This window comes from Lissotriton vulgaris, chromosome 3_1 (assembly GCF_964263255.1).
Source record: "Lissotriton vulgaris chromosome 3_1, aLisVul1.2, whole genome shotgun sequence".
Taxonomy (NCBI): Eukaryota; Metazoa; Chordata; class Amphibia; order Caudata; family Salamandridae; genus Lissotriton; species Lissotriton vulgaris.
The window spans coordinates 1,746,662,695-1,746,678,038 of NC_141689.1; the positions used below are offsets into that span (position 1 = coordinate 1,746,662,695).

General features: G+C 44.1%; 1 protein-coding gene across 1 annotated transcript in view; it reads left to right on the forward strand.

The window, feature by feature from the left end:
• Nucleotides 1–15,344, forward strand: part of MFSD8 (major facilitator superfamily domain containing 8) — a 185,579-nt gene that overhangs the window by 158,227 nt on the left and 12,008 nt on the right. Inside the window, exon 8 of the mRNA XM_086962181.1 lies at nucleotides 9,201–9,309. Within this exon, the coding sequence (XP_086818307.1) occupies nucleotides 9,201–9,309 (109 nt within the window). The remainder of the gene's footprint in view (nucleotides 1–9,200; nucleotides 9,310–15,344) is intronic.

A 15,344-nucleotide genomic window follows, 5' to 3' on the forward strand; every position in this document is an offset into this window, starting at 1 on the left:
TTCTCTCTTCAGAAGAGTAAGCATTGCCAAGTGTTTTATGCCTTCCCGGCGTCATTGAAGGGAGTCGTGGGAGATTAATTTTGTCTAAGGTGGAAATATCCTCTTCACTATGTGTTTCCCTATCCTGATCAAGCCATGATCAGGAGATCTTGGTCTCCCAGACAACCACAGAGGGTGTAGTACGCATGTGATTCGCTTGTTCATGACTCCTCCTCTCCCGCTCACACACAGGCGGACCTGCTTTTGTCGTTGTAGAGGCCATTGCATAGCTGTCCTTGGTAATTGTGACAATCAAAAGGTTTTTCTGGTTGCCATTATTTCTACTCTGCGACATATCGAGCTGCAGGCTTTATGTTCATCCTCCGTTTAATTCTTTCTGGACCAGCTGGTTTTGAGAAAAATCCAAATATTGGCCACAACTGGTGACCCCGTACCCCGTAGCTCAAGCTACAACCCTGCTTTCTTTCTTCCGGTCTCGTTCTCCTGCCTAGGAGGAAGAAAGGCACCACCTCATGAATCTTCATAGAGTGATGAGCTTCTACCTCTGCAGGTTTTGAAAATATTGTTATGCCTAATCCAATCTTGGAATAAGTAATTCAGGCCTTTTATAGACAATATATGCCCAATTTAATAGTCTCAATTTCCTTAGCTAGAAGTAATTGTCTCCTGTTATAATTTATGCCTTTACCATTCCCAGCCTCAATTAGAATGTTGCTGCTTATGTCTCTGTGATACTATTGAGTGATGCTTATTGATTGCTGCTCGCCCCTTTTGCTCCTAACCTGCCTACTTTCCCAGCCTATTCTTTCTTTCCTACCACCCTATTCTACTTTACCCACCCCTTGATGCTTCTATACCCTTGCAGAACGGATAAGTGAGAGGCTTCGCCCTCCCCAGTTGAGTTTGAATGCGCTCTTTTTTTCACTAACATTTCCATTTAAAGAGGCTCAGTACTATCGCCCCCTGGTTTTGTTCTGCCTATAATCATGCGCCCTTTTATCCCTCTTATCATAAGCCTTAGATTACACATGTCCGCCCCCATGTAAATATAATTTTCAATTTCTAACCTGATCCTTGTACTAATTGTCACTTGAATGGAACTTAACCCCTTCGATGCTTGTGACAAGGTCAACTCGTCATGGGTGTTACCTGCGCTGTGCGTTTGACGAGTTGACCTTGTCACATAACAAGGGATTTTGAAAATTGCAGCACAGCACGGGAATATGCAGCAGCAATGATGAGGTTAAATGTCATGCTTGAGTACTTGCATCTATATTTTATCATCAATATTCACTCTTCATCTTTTTTCCCCTTCTCTCTAATATTTCTTGTTTTTATGCCTTCCAGCCTTTACCATTTTACCCCACTCATCCTCCCAAGTCACTCTCTAACTTTTACCCATTCCCCATAATGATCACTCTTTTCATGTGTTTGCTCCCTTCACAGGCTCATTGCCATACTCGTCATTATAGTCAGAGCTGTCACTAACATCCATTGCTCGGGTGGTGCCATGGGTCCAGGAGCCTATCACACAAGCTTCGCTAGGCAAGAAGCTCCTCACCCACCTTATCATCTTATCTACTGAGCTTCAGCTAAGGACCACTCCGCTAAATCTATGTGCCAAATGTTGTATCTCAAGGACACACTAGCCCATTCAATTGATGGCAACCCTGTGCTTAGCCAGCACCATTCCAACTGCAGAAATGTGTCCGCCATTCTGCAACCTTTGGGCCTTCTAATGTTTTACAGTAGACCACAGTGGAGCATTCACTCTATTCTTAGATGCGTGACCCATGGTAATTCGTCTGCCACCCGGATCTAGTAACTCTGTACTGTCCAACAGTCCCAGGCCAAATGAAGGAAGCCAACCCCTTGAGTGCCGCAACGAGGGCAGTCATTTGGTTGAGCCGGTATCATACAATAGAGATCCCTATGGGTCAGATAGGTGTGGTGCAGAAAATTGTAATGTACTCGTTTGAAGTGGGCATTGCTTGAGACTAATTAAATAACCTCACAAACTTGTGCCCAGACCCCAACCTCCAGCTAGGTCCCTAAGTCTGCATCCCAGACTGTGTAAGCCTGCAGCTGTCTATCCGCTACATCAACCCTCATGGCTTTGTATAATCATGTGATCAAATGCCTACCCGCCCACAGGACAGCAGGATCCCTGGCACGAAGGTGGCTCCAGGCGCTGCAGGGAAGGAGGGTCAGGTCTGTTTTGCTGCCTCAGTCAAACCCATATGGTGCAAGAAGTGCCCTGGCCCCAGTGCAAAATCCAGGTGTGCCTACTCAAATGTGATACCATTTTCACTGGGATACATTGCTTTCAGTTATAATAATACCAGCACAGAAATTGCAACTTGTCTGCAGTTTCTTAAATAATTCCATTATTTGATGTTGAACTAAATTCTCTATTTGTATTGATTGGGTTTATCTATATTCTTCCTCTATTCTTTTCACTATTCAGACATTAACTCCCATCTGTGATCTTTGAGAGCAAGATTGCTTCTGCTACTTCATTTGAGCCCTGATTATGAGTGGGCTATTAAATTCCGACCCGTGGGTAAACAGGTGTTAGAATTACATGTTTGAGTGTATATTACTCATCCAATAATTATCAGATGCGTTAAATACCTCAGTTGTCGTTATATTTTGACAGGTTAAATTGTATGGTATTTACTGTACCATGCGGATTATGGTGCTTTAAACACCAAAATCTGCATGTTAGTCCTCTCAAACTCGTTATGGGTATTATTTATCACACATGATAAATAACCTGCCCTGTGGTATCATTTATCACGTGCAATAAATCGCACCTAAACTCGTAATCTTTCCTTTGATTCTAATCTTGGAAGTACACTATGATTATTCAAGGGAGGCTTCCTGGTTTGAGTTGTCAATTAGCATTAGGTGTGTTAAGGCAATTGTCCTCTCCTTGCTGAGGGTCTCTGCATAATATGCAATACCTATTTTATCAGATTGCTTGAATATATCTGTAGATTAGTCACCCCCTATGCATCTTCCAGTATCCTGACAACTCTTAAATGAAACTTTTGTGACCAGGTTTCAGTGTCTTCACTCTTATGCTCCAGTACCTCATTTGTCTTTGTTGCAGTCTGTGTATCTTGTCTCACATCTGCTCTTTGCCTGCTATACTTTGGTTTCCATCTCTGTAAGATCACGTGCACAACTGTGCATTTGTGCTCTTCAGTCTCCCAAAGTGGCTTTGATACTTCTTCCTTCCTTCCATCCTCTGCTGAATGTGATGGGTTTTTGTACAGTATCCAATATCTGCTGGCGGATATCGGGAATTACTAGATCTACTCTTTACAGTTCTTCCAGTTTTATTCAGGCAGTGTTGGGCGGTGGATTATTAGTAGGGGTAAGTATTAGGGTGACCAACTGGCATGGGTGCAAATTCAGGACGGCGAGTGTAAAAATTCAGGACAAAAGGTCAAAATTCAGGACAAAAATTCAGGACAAAAGCACAAAATTCAGGACAAAAGATACGTTTTACGGAAGCATCTGAGGAGGTCGCGCAATAGTATATAAGTAAGTAAATAGACAACCACTTAAGTACAAGTTAAAATAAGTTTATATTAGGTTGAGACAATCGTGCCCTTCACGGTTTTTCAGTATGGCCGCTGCTTGCTACCTTAGACGATTCAAAACTGGCATATCGCTCCAGCAGGTACATTAGTCACCAGACGATGGTAAACCACACCTGAATATAAGTGAGGCCGCTTTTATTGTTGATTCAAAACTATTGGATATATAAGGAACTTGGCAGTGCCAGCCCCAAGTAACAAAACCGCTCACCCCCATTTCCAGCCTCCCAGGGAAACACCTGATGCCCGGTTGGCCAGTCCGGCCTTGCTACCACCCTCCAATGGTGCCCCTTATCTTAACATAGACCATCTCTCATGTGTATTTAATTTCTTTTATAGTGTTACTCATCCCAAGTATGTAGGGCAGGGTGTCAGAGTGTGTTACATCACACACACATTATGTAGAGACAATGACTCATAAACGTGAAAGTCAATGTATAGGAAATGTTACTTAAGATAATGGGTGCTACAAGGTGTAATCATTCTTTTATATATCATTCAGTCTTTCACCATTCATTCTGTCCTTCCATCTATGTGCCCATCTATATCCAAACATATTCAACCATTTGCAAACCTATCCACCATGTATCCTTCCATCTATCATTTCACTCATTCATCCCTCCATCCACCCTTTCACTCATCCATCCATTATTCATCTACTCACCCTTTCACCCCATCCATCCGTACAGTCATCCATCCACTCTTCTACCCATCCATCTATTCACTTATCTATCCAGCCATTTACCCTTTCATCCATCCAGCCATCATTTCACTTACTCATTCATCCACCCAGTCACTTATTCTTCCACCCATTCACCCTTTCAATCATTCATCCTCCCTTTCTCCCTCCATCCCCTTTCACTTATCCATCCATCCTTCCACCCACCCATCTACTCATCCATTCATGAATCCATCCATTGACCCTATTACTTATCCATCCGTTCTCTCACCCATCCACCCTTTCACTTCTTCACTCATCTATCCATCCTTTGTCCATCTATACCCTTTCACTCATCAATCCTTACATCTACCCTTTAACTTATCCATCCATCCACCCTTTCACTTATCAATTCATCAATCCATCCATCCTTTCACTCATCCATTCACTCACCCATTATCTACCCTTTCACTCATGCATCCATCCGTTCACCCACCCATCCATTCATGAATCCATCCTTTGACCTTGTTACTCATCCCTCCTTTCACTCATCCATCCGTTCTCTCACCATCCACCCTTTTACTTCTTCACTCATCTATCCATCCTTTTGTCCATCTACACCCTTTCCCTCACTCATCAATCCTTACATCCACCCTTTAACTTATCCAACCATCCACCCTTTCACTTATCAATTCATCAATCCATCAATCCATTCCATCCTTTCACTCATCCATTCACCCATTCACTCACCCATGATCTACCCTTTCACTCATCCATCCATCCATCCTTTCACACACCTATCCCCCCTTTTACCCATCCATCTACCCTTCCACCCATACATCCATCTATTTACCCTTTCTCTCATCCATACTTCCACTCACTCATCCATCCATCTTTTCTTTCATTATCTATCTATTCACCCTTTCATTCATCCTTTCACTAATCCATCAAGCCATTCACACATTCCTTTACTTATTTACTCACCCACCTTTTCACATGAGCTGAACCTTTGTCTGCAGAGTTTCAGACAGAAGAGGCCCATCAAGAATGTCACCCCTGCTGTCGTTCCTAAAGCAAGGGGTGGGGGAGGGTTCACTATGCCCCTGCACATAGGCAATCTGAAAACTAGAAGTCATTAGTCATGCATGATGCACAGTGCCAGGATGAGAAGTGACTGTGACATGGTTTTGTTTCCAGGGCTTTAAGTGGCGTAACAAAACTGGGGGTCTCTTCAATGTATTTAATGTAATTAAGGGTGTGGTATAAAACATCTAGGCCAAAAATCTGTGCGTAGCATATGTTTCGCGCGACTGGTATTATGTTGTTTCTGTCATTGCAACCAGTTATATAATACAGCAAGTATCATTACACCAACAACAAGCCAGGACTATTGGCTTTGTCAGTGGTTGTTATTTGCTTAAAATAAAAAAGCAGTAACCATGGCTTTGGTGAATATTTATATTGAAAATACTTCATTTCTAAAATGATGAGATAGTGAAAGAACATAACCTGTTCATTTTAACTTGTTTTACAGGCTTCTTTAAATAAAATGTTCTCTAACGTTGCAGCATGGGCGTTTTACCTTTTATTTAACAGAATGCCCTGCTGTACACTGAGGCAGGAGGAGGCCACCACAGGCTGTCACACCCCAGACTGCCCCATTGACATTCTGTATGCGGCAATTAGCCGGCACACAGAATGACAATAGGCAGGAGGGGCTGCTCTTGTGCTCGAGGAGGAGTGCGAGGTGCCAGCATCAAGGGGCTAAGGCTTCTCACAGGGGAGCAGTGCTGCTCCCTGTGAGGCCAGAATTACGGACAAAAGGCGTCCGTAAAAGGGATCCTCACGGACAAAGGACGTGAGGTCCCAATTACGGACAGTCCGTGAAATTTACGGATGGTTGGTCACCCTAGTAAGTATGTACCTACCACCAGCAATAAGGCCACCAAGGTCCACTTAAGGTCTCAATACAGTAGCCTCTGGCTCCACCCTTGATAGCTGGATGCGAGCAGGCAGTCTTAACTCAGGAGACGGTTATGTAAAGCATTTAAAAACACCAGTACATTAAATAAGTAAGACTTACAATAAAAATCCCACACCAATTTATTCAAATAGGAAATATTGTTATCTTTAAAATGACATCGCAATGACATAAATCCAATATAGGGAACTGAAGATATGAATTTTTAAAGTTGAAATACTTTCTAGTGCTTAAAAACATATAGGGTCAATGTGGGACATCTGGTCATGCTTGACCAGGACACAATCAAAGTTTGAGGCCGACTGCATGTAGTCTTGGTCGGATACACTATGTGGGAATCTCCAGTCCAAATTTTACTATCACACTTAAAAACTTTTCTGGAACATTTTCTCTTGACGTCAAGCTTTCCTGAACCTCAACTCTTATTAACCATACAACTCTGACGTCAGGTGAGGTGCTCATCTACCATTTACCCGTGATCATCATGCCTCAGCCTCCTCTCTATCAAAAGACACTCTCTGGTCCAACAATAACTAAGCCAAAGAAATATTGGACCTCATCATCTCTGCTTCCAGTCGGCACTACCCTTGTTCTTCCTCAGCAACTTCAACCTTCCCAGTGCCTCATGCACCAAGATGATGAGAGAACTTCTTAACACACTCCTCAAAATTCTGGATTTGATTACCAAATCATCAAAATCACCGACTTAATATGGAACACCTTAAACTCATTGTGTCCGTCTCACCCTGAAACCTCACCAAGCACCCCAAACACCATCTTCCACATCACACCTTTTCATCATGGCCAAGCGAAAAGAGAAAAAGTGCCTTACTACGCTTTCAAAGACTTTGCCATTGACACCCTTCAACATGAACTCCACAACCTCCCAAAGACGTTACCACTATCATTAGATGTTAACACATGACCTAATGCCACCATCAGAAGGGGGAGCACTTGGGGAAATATTCCCCAGACCCCATGCTTTTTTGAGAACCCCGTGCTTGTACTTCAGAATCTATTGATACATACTGAATGACGCCTCTTTATTAAAGACGAAGCAGATAGTTGCTAAAATCACTAGATGGTGCCATATGCTGGAGCTTCCATCTTTTCTCTCTCCCTGAGGGCTTTTTTTTCAATTTCTAAACAGGTTCTAGTAACAACTGAGACCCACAAAGATTTGGATCCCGGTCCACTATAAACTTCTGACACGCCGGCCTTTCTCACAGAACTCTGCTCAGCCTGCAGCTATCTTATTAACTGATTGAAGCCTCCTGCTACTGAATAACACCCAAAGCAACCAGTCACATGGGCTGTCACCCCTGTATGTACAAATGTGATGTGATTACATGTTGCGTGTCATATGTTGTAAGTGTAAAAAAAAAAAGAAACAAAGCTTTCATCAAGGCTGTCCTGCATTACACCAAACTACTCCCTGACGCTTCAGTCTCACAATCAGTTGGCAAGTTTAATCCAGTCAACCGTTTCTCATAGAAACTGCAAACTGAGCTCCCACTTCAACAACATGAGGCAGAAATCCAAGCCCCTAAAATCCTGCATCACTTAATCCTTTCAGCCTCCCAGGCTCACCAAAATGACATAAGTACTACACCCAAAGCCAACTTCAATGAAGACAATAGACTGCCCTCATTCACCAGGAAGTCTCTTCATCGAGATGCTTTTTACATCCCCCTCAGCATTGTTTATGTCTCACTCTGCTAATGAACTTTCCTGGATGAACTCCAAACAGGAGAGATTCTCAATTTGCTGAAAAAAAACTTAATTTGACCTAGATTACATCGCCGACTACCATCCATCCATATTTATTTGTGAAGCAGTCGCCGTCCTCCTGCAGTTCAGATCCTAATGAATAACCTGCAGCAGCTCTCCCAGTCACACTTAAGACCCAGCTGCAGCACTTACAGATGCCTTTTTCTTTAATGACAAAAATGACCCGTCTTCTGATTCTACTTCAGCTCTTACCTACCTTCTACAGTGTCAACCACCAAGCAATGATCAGAAACTTGGAACCATGCATGGGTTTTGCTGACCATGCCCTGTCTAATTTCATCCTTTCCGCTTGGCATCCTCCATCAGCTCACGATGAATATCCCAGAAGGTCCCCATCTCCTGCAGCATCCCTCAAGGATTCATCCACTCCACGTAGCATCTTCAACCTTTATATGGAACCTCTGGGAACTATAGATGTGTTAATAGCATCGACATCTGTCAGTGCACTGTCGACACACAACTTTATCGCGAAACCACTAAGAACTTTCGTACTCAATATCTGTCCTAAAGATAAACCGATCACAAAGCGCTTACATTGCACTAGATGAGCCTACTACTAAAAGTAGCTCGACACATTCTCATTATGTAGCCATGTATCAGGCTGCTGCTTTCTTCAGCTGGTTCATCAATCAGAGAACGTGCTCACACCTATAATTATTGCCCTTGTCACTATTTAAATGGATCACATAAACAGCTAAATGTACGCATGCTTTTGACTCCCAGAAAAACAATCAAAATCCGGCAGGTTGCTGTATTAACGCGGGGTCCCACAACTGTGGCAGTGTTGAGCCTTCGTATAGGTGAAGTTTCCTCTTGGCAAAGGCCCTACTCGTTGTAAATTGTAATTACCCAGCAGTGTGTGTGTGTGTGTGTGGTGAAGATATTTCCATGAATGTCCCATGTAATTCACCACCTGGCAATTGCTTCAAGATACTGTATGACACAGAGAAAGAAGGGACTCTGTGATTTCTTTATGAAGTAATCAATACTTATCCTTTCTCTCTGTCATTTAGTTTATGATATGCTATTATGGATTGCATTTTAAGATCTTGAGATGCTCTCTTTCCTTGTACATCTTTTATACACTATTCTAAACCGCATTAACGATTGTTGTTGTAGTTTCCTTGCCCTATATAATTTCATGTTTATTTCTTTTTGACAGGTAACAGTGAAATGGTCGGTGGTTTTCAGGGGACAATTGACCAGGTTGCTGTGGTTGCATCGAACATCCTGTTCTTTGTTGTCTTGTTTGTGTTTGCTATCTTTGAAACGTAAGTTTAGTTTCTACATTTTCTAGTATCATTAATGAAATATTACGCCTTGGTCAAAATCTCTGAATGTCTTCTGAATTAATAATCGTTACTCACCAATAATGCACTCGGATATATTTGCAGTTCGTTGTTGGGGATTGAGAGGCTAAAGCCTAAAAATATGAAGCAGGTTTTCAAGGACACTGGATCATGTGTGCTTTTAAAGGACCAAAACAAGGAGATTTTGAATTCAACTTCTAGTGGGAGTGTGAAAAAATATGAAATTACCCATATATATTTATAATACAGTGGAACCACATCATTTATAAGGCAGTGATTTAAGATATTTTTTTATTACATCTCAAAGTAGGTCTGCATTTATAGGGACATAAATGGCTTCAATGCATTGTATATCATAGAGGGGCGGAGATAGCAAAAGAGTGCTGCACATAACAGAGGGAGATGGCATATCAAGACAGTGTACCTGATAGAAGGGGGTTTTCTTAACACCTTACTGCTGGGGCTTCCCATCTACCCCCCCATCATCCCCATCCCAACCAACCAGTCCCACCGCTCCCGTCAGCCCTGAGCCCTTTTTAGGTCTCGCCCACGTAGCACGCATATGCTGCATAGGAGGGCCTTTAGCCGTCGCTCTGCTCATTTTCAAGCACATACTCGTGCTTGTGGCCTCATCCACCTTGCAGGACTGAGCAGGGGCGCGCCACAAGCACAAGTGTAGTGCTTGAAAATGAGCAGACTGCACGCACACACGCCTCTCGTTCTCGCCCACACGTTATTTTTACTTGTTCTGCCTTTTAGCTATTTACCTGAGCCATGTTTATTTGGTTTTGCCATCTGCCGATTGAGCCTGCTTCACACTGATAGATTTTCGAGGTGAAAATTATTTTAAAGACTTGAAATGAGAGCTCCTTTGTGTGCATGCAGCCGGATGTGGTGCTGGCATCTTATGAAATCACAGCGCCTGCTATTCTGCAGCATTTTGAGCATTTCATTCTTATCTGCTCGGGGTATGATGATACGGTTGGCTGATCAGCAGCAGGGTCTGTTGAACCCACCCAGGTCATGCGGGCTGCTGTTAACAAATGAATCTTGGGAGTCCACCATCAACATGTTCACCGCCAGCACCACGTCCTCCACCCCCACGTCCTCCACCCCCACGTCCTCCACCATCATGTCCACCACCACCATGTCCACCACCACCACATCATCACATCCACCACCACGTCCACTACCACCACCACTACCACCACCACGTCCACTACTTCGTCCACCACTACCACGTCCACACATCCACCACCACCACGTCCATCACCACGTCCACCACCAGCAACACGCCCACCACCACCACGTCCACCACCACCACCACCACCACGTCCACCACCACCACCACGTCCACCACCACGTCCACCACCACGTCCACCACTACGTCCACCACCAAGTCCACCACCACGTCCTCCACCACGTCCACCACCACCATGTCCACCACCACCATGTCTATCACCACGTCCACCACATCCACCACCACCACTACCACCTCCACCACTACCACCAACACGTCTACCACCACATCCACCAACACGTCCACCACAACCACTATGTCCACCACAACCACTACGTCCACCACCACCACTACGTCCACCACCACCACTACGTCCACCACAACCACTACGTCCACCACCACCACTACGTCCACCACCACTACGTCCACCACCACGTCCACCACAACCACCACGTCCACCACCACCACGTCCACCACCACTACGTCCGCCAGCACCATGTCCGCCACCACCATGTCCACCCCACCACGTCTACCATCACCACGTCCACCACCAGCACCACGTCCACCACCATGTCCATCACCACGTCCATCACCACGTCCACCACCACATCCACCACCACCACATCCACCACCACCACATTCACCACCACATTCACCACCACATTCACCACCACATTCACCACCACATTCACCACCACATCCACCGCCACATCCACCGCCATTTCCACCACCACCTAATCCACCAACACCACGTCCACCACCACCACCACACCCACCACGTCCACCCCCACCACCACCACGTCTACCACCACCAACCATGACAGGTAAAGTGTCACTGGAGGGCAGGGGTAATGGAGTATCAACCCCGGCTGTACATGGGAAATTTAAGGATGCATTTGGTGCGAGAAGACGGGCATAGGGGCTAGAAGTATTACACCAGACCGAAGATACATTTTGAAGAGGCGCAATGTCACAGGGCCTCCTATAAAAGCTCTCGCAGCAACTCTACTTCACAGTGTCATACCTGCACGAGCCACTCACTAAAAACAAGCTTTGGCATAGCAAATAGGTCTCACCTTTGGGACCTTATCAGTGTTTAGCCATGCAACACTTGATGTTGTTGCACCAAGGATATTGTGCTGGATAACTAAACACTTACAAGTTCCCAAAGTCGAGACCTATTAGCTATGCCAATGCTTGTTTGTCTATTTGGGGGTATTTACGCTTTGGCTCCATATTTATTTCCGCATAAGTTATCCATGTCAAATTTTGCATCTTTTTTTCCAATATCCTGTAGATTCTAAAGGTACTCAGAGAGTGTGGATTTCCCAGGAGACATACATTTTGAGTTTTTGGGGAGAAATAGGAAAAATGCTACGGATAAAGGTGTTTGGTTGTTTTCCTAAAAATTGTGTTAATGAACGCTTTGCTGTGCTAAAGTCACCATCAAGCTATAGAGTTCTGAACGTAGACAAAATTCTGAATTCAGCAAGGGGTCCTATTTGTACATCGATTCCGCAAGGGTATCCCAAAGAAACTAACTGTTGAAATAAATCTTGAAAATGAGTAGGAAGAAACTGCCGTTGTCATGATGGGCAATCTACAAAAGCAATATACATTACATCCTCTAGACCCTTCTGGTTGCGGGAATAAAGAGGTTTGTAGATTCTCCAAAAACTCGAGGTACCCAGAACCAACGACTGAGCTGCACAGCACAATGTTTTTTCATTGTGTAGGAAGTACAGATCGACTCATATAGTGAAATATGTAGAGTGAAAAATGGGTCTCAAGGAAATCAACGTATTTCTGAAATTGGCACAAGATATTGAGTTTAGAAGCAGTGGTTATTTGCACATCTCTTAATTTATGGGTACCCATACTGGCATGGGACTCAAAGGGCATTTTTCAAAAAGGCACATATAAAGCGAAATCCAGTTGGTAATAATAAATATTCTACTAATCTGTTTTCCCACATGTCTTCCGATACAAAAGGTATCTCACTTGTGTGAGTAGACCTTGTTCCCGCAACAGGAAATGAGCCAAAATGCAACATGGACGCATCACATTTTTCCTCTGATAACTGGCCTTTTTTCCCAATAGGGTGGCTTTGAATTTGGTACTTAGCTTAGGTGGCCCTAGGAAAACCCAATAAACATGTAATTTTTTAAAATCTAGATACCTAGGGGATTCCAAAGTGGGGAGGCTTGCATGGCTTTCACCATAGTTTTTTGTTATCCAGAATCCCTTGCAAACCTCAAACTTAGGCTACAAAAAAAACATTTTCCTCACATTTCTGTTATGGAAAGTTCTGGAATCTGCAGGTAGGCACAAACTTCCTTCCACTCAGCGTTCCCCCTGGTCTGCTGCTAAAAATTATACCTCACTTTTATAGTTAGGTTAGTGCCTGCGACAGAAAAGAGTCCAAAACTCAACATGGACACGTTACATTTTTCCACTCAAAACTGACCCTTTTTTCGCAAAGTGGGTAGCTGTGGATTTTGTGGAGTAGGTCAGCCGACTCCTAGGGAAACCTAGAAAACCTGCACATTTTTTAATACGAGACACATGGGGAATCCATGGTGGGTGACTTGAGTGGCTCTCACCAGATTTTTTTTTCATCCAGAAGTCCTTGCAAATCTCAAACCTTGACTAAAAAAGACATTTTCCTCACATTACTGTGCAGGAAAGTTCTGGAACTTGTGGAGATCCGCAAATTGTGTACCACCCACAGTTCCCACACCTCTCTTGATAACAAATGTACCCCACCTGTGTGGGTGGGCCCACACAAAATGCCCTAAAGCTTTACGTGGAGAGATCAGCGATAGAGGTAGTTGCTGTATTTTTGGCCATGATTGGTTGACATCTATGGAAACCTACCAACCACAGACTTTTATGAAAACTATACGCTCAGGGTATTTCATGGTGGTTTGCCTTGCATGAATCCCCTAAGATTTTTTAACTACAATGCCCAGCATACCTCAAACTTTGGCTAAAATGATACATTTTTCTTACATAGCTGTAATGGAAACTTCCGGAATCTAGAGGAATCCACAAAATTCCTGCCACCCAGCATCCCCTCCCCACTTGCCCTGATTTAAAAAAAACGCTGCCCCGTGAGTGTGTTGTGTTGCCTGCGACAGGAACAGGTCAAACCAAAGTTAATGGAAGTTCCATTGTGTGACGCTTTTGTTTTTTTGTGTGTAACAGTTTCCTTGATGTCTCGTGAGCTTTCTGCCATCTCTAACAGATATGTTGTTAGGTACCCACTGTTAATAGTCACAGAGAGTGTGTGAGTAAGGGACTCCATGGTAAACATGAGCAATTATCTTCTGCCAGTAACCCTAGTCTATGTGTTCGGGGCCCCTAGCAAGGGATCTTCGCTGTTGCCTGACTCGTGTAAGGGATTAGACTGCAATTCTGATAAGATAGTATCCCAGAAAGTGGTAATGGATACTTCATCAGTTCAAGTGTATCGTCTCTGTTCACGGCTACACTTTCGGCTTGTGCCCAATTGAGCTAGTGCCTTCCCAAGCCGCAAATGGTAGGGGTTCAGAGGATTTCCATCGGCTGGTAACAAGGCATATGCCACTATGAATCCCAAGTCTAGAAAGTGGGAAGTAACCATATGTTCCTTGTGCCTGCAATGCAATCCCAAGAGGCATATTTCCCATTTGTGCAGGTCCGGGTGCTCAGTGCATGCAGATAAAATTGATGTGACACTGTACTAATAGTTGTCTAAACAGGGGCCTGCCCATAGCATGTGCAGCAAGTCAACGTCTCTCAGGGCACAGCACATTGGTAGGTGTGAGAAGTCCTGTGTACTATATAAAGCTGAATAAGCTTAAACTAGACATTACGCAAGCAGGGCAGTCCCATTCCTCATCAGTGCAAGGGCATGTTAAGTCTGCTTTCCAGTTTTGTCGTAGAGTTAGAAGCTGTGGAGTAGTGAGGGGGAGGGAAGAATCACTAAACCATCGTATGAGGTATCCACCCTTGCCCATCACATGCAGATATTGGATTGTGAGATGGATGGGCAGTTCGGCGGTCATGTTCTCCCAGTGGTTCCCCACTGTGACGATCGTTGAGTTGTGGAGTAAAAATTGGCCCAGAGGCAGGCCATCCTCCTCCATCAGCATCGCGTATATTGCCATGGTGCCTTCCCTGTATAGGTCCCCCAGCATGAGGGATCACATATTTAGTAATGTGGAGGCACTGACGATAGCAGCGTTGCCTCTCATTTCTGTCCAAGGGCTGTTCAGTATACATCCAAAGCACCCACAGTACTCATCTGATACATTCAAACTTGGCACGAAAAGCTGGTGGTGCTATCCGATGGTGGTGCTATCCGATGCTGGTTTCAAATAAGAAAGTGTCGCAATTCACCCAAAATGTGACCAGCTCACAACCCCCATTCACCATTCTCCTCTGCATTTTCATCCCACAAATGAAAATAGTCATACAGAGCAGCTCCAGCAACAAAGAAGGTCACAAATCCTCCTACACCATCACCATAATAGCCTCCATTCCCTGGTATCATCTACCACATCCAGTTCCTTTAGACTATCGGGTTGACGGAGCCCTAGCATTGTCCCTCCAGCAACAAATTAGATAGTCACCCTCCATCAGCATCAGTAACCAGAACAAACACTCACCTATCTCCTAATGGAAGGACCCTCCCCAATGGTACTTTGACTACAGAATTAATCAAACAGAAGCAGGGTTTCAAGGACACTGTGGATTATGTATGCTTGTAAAT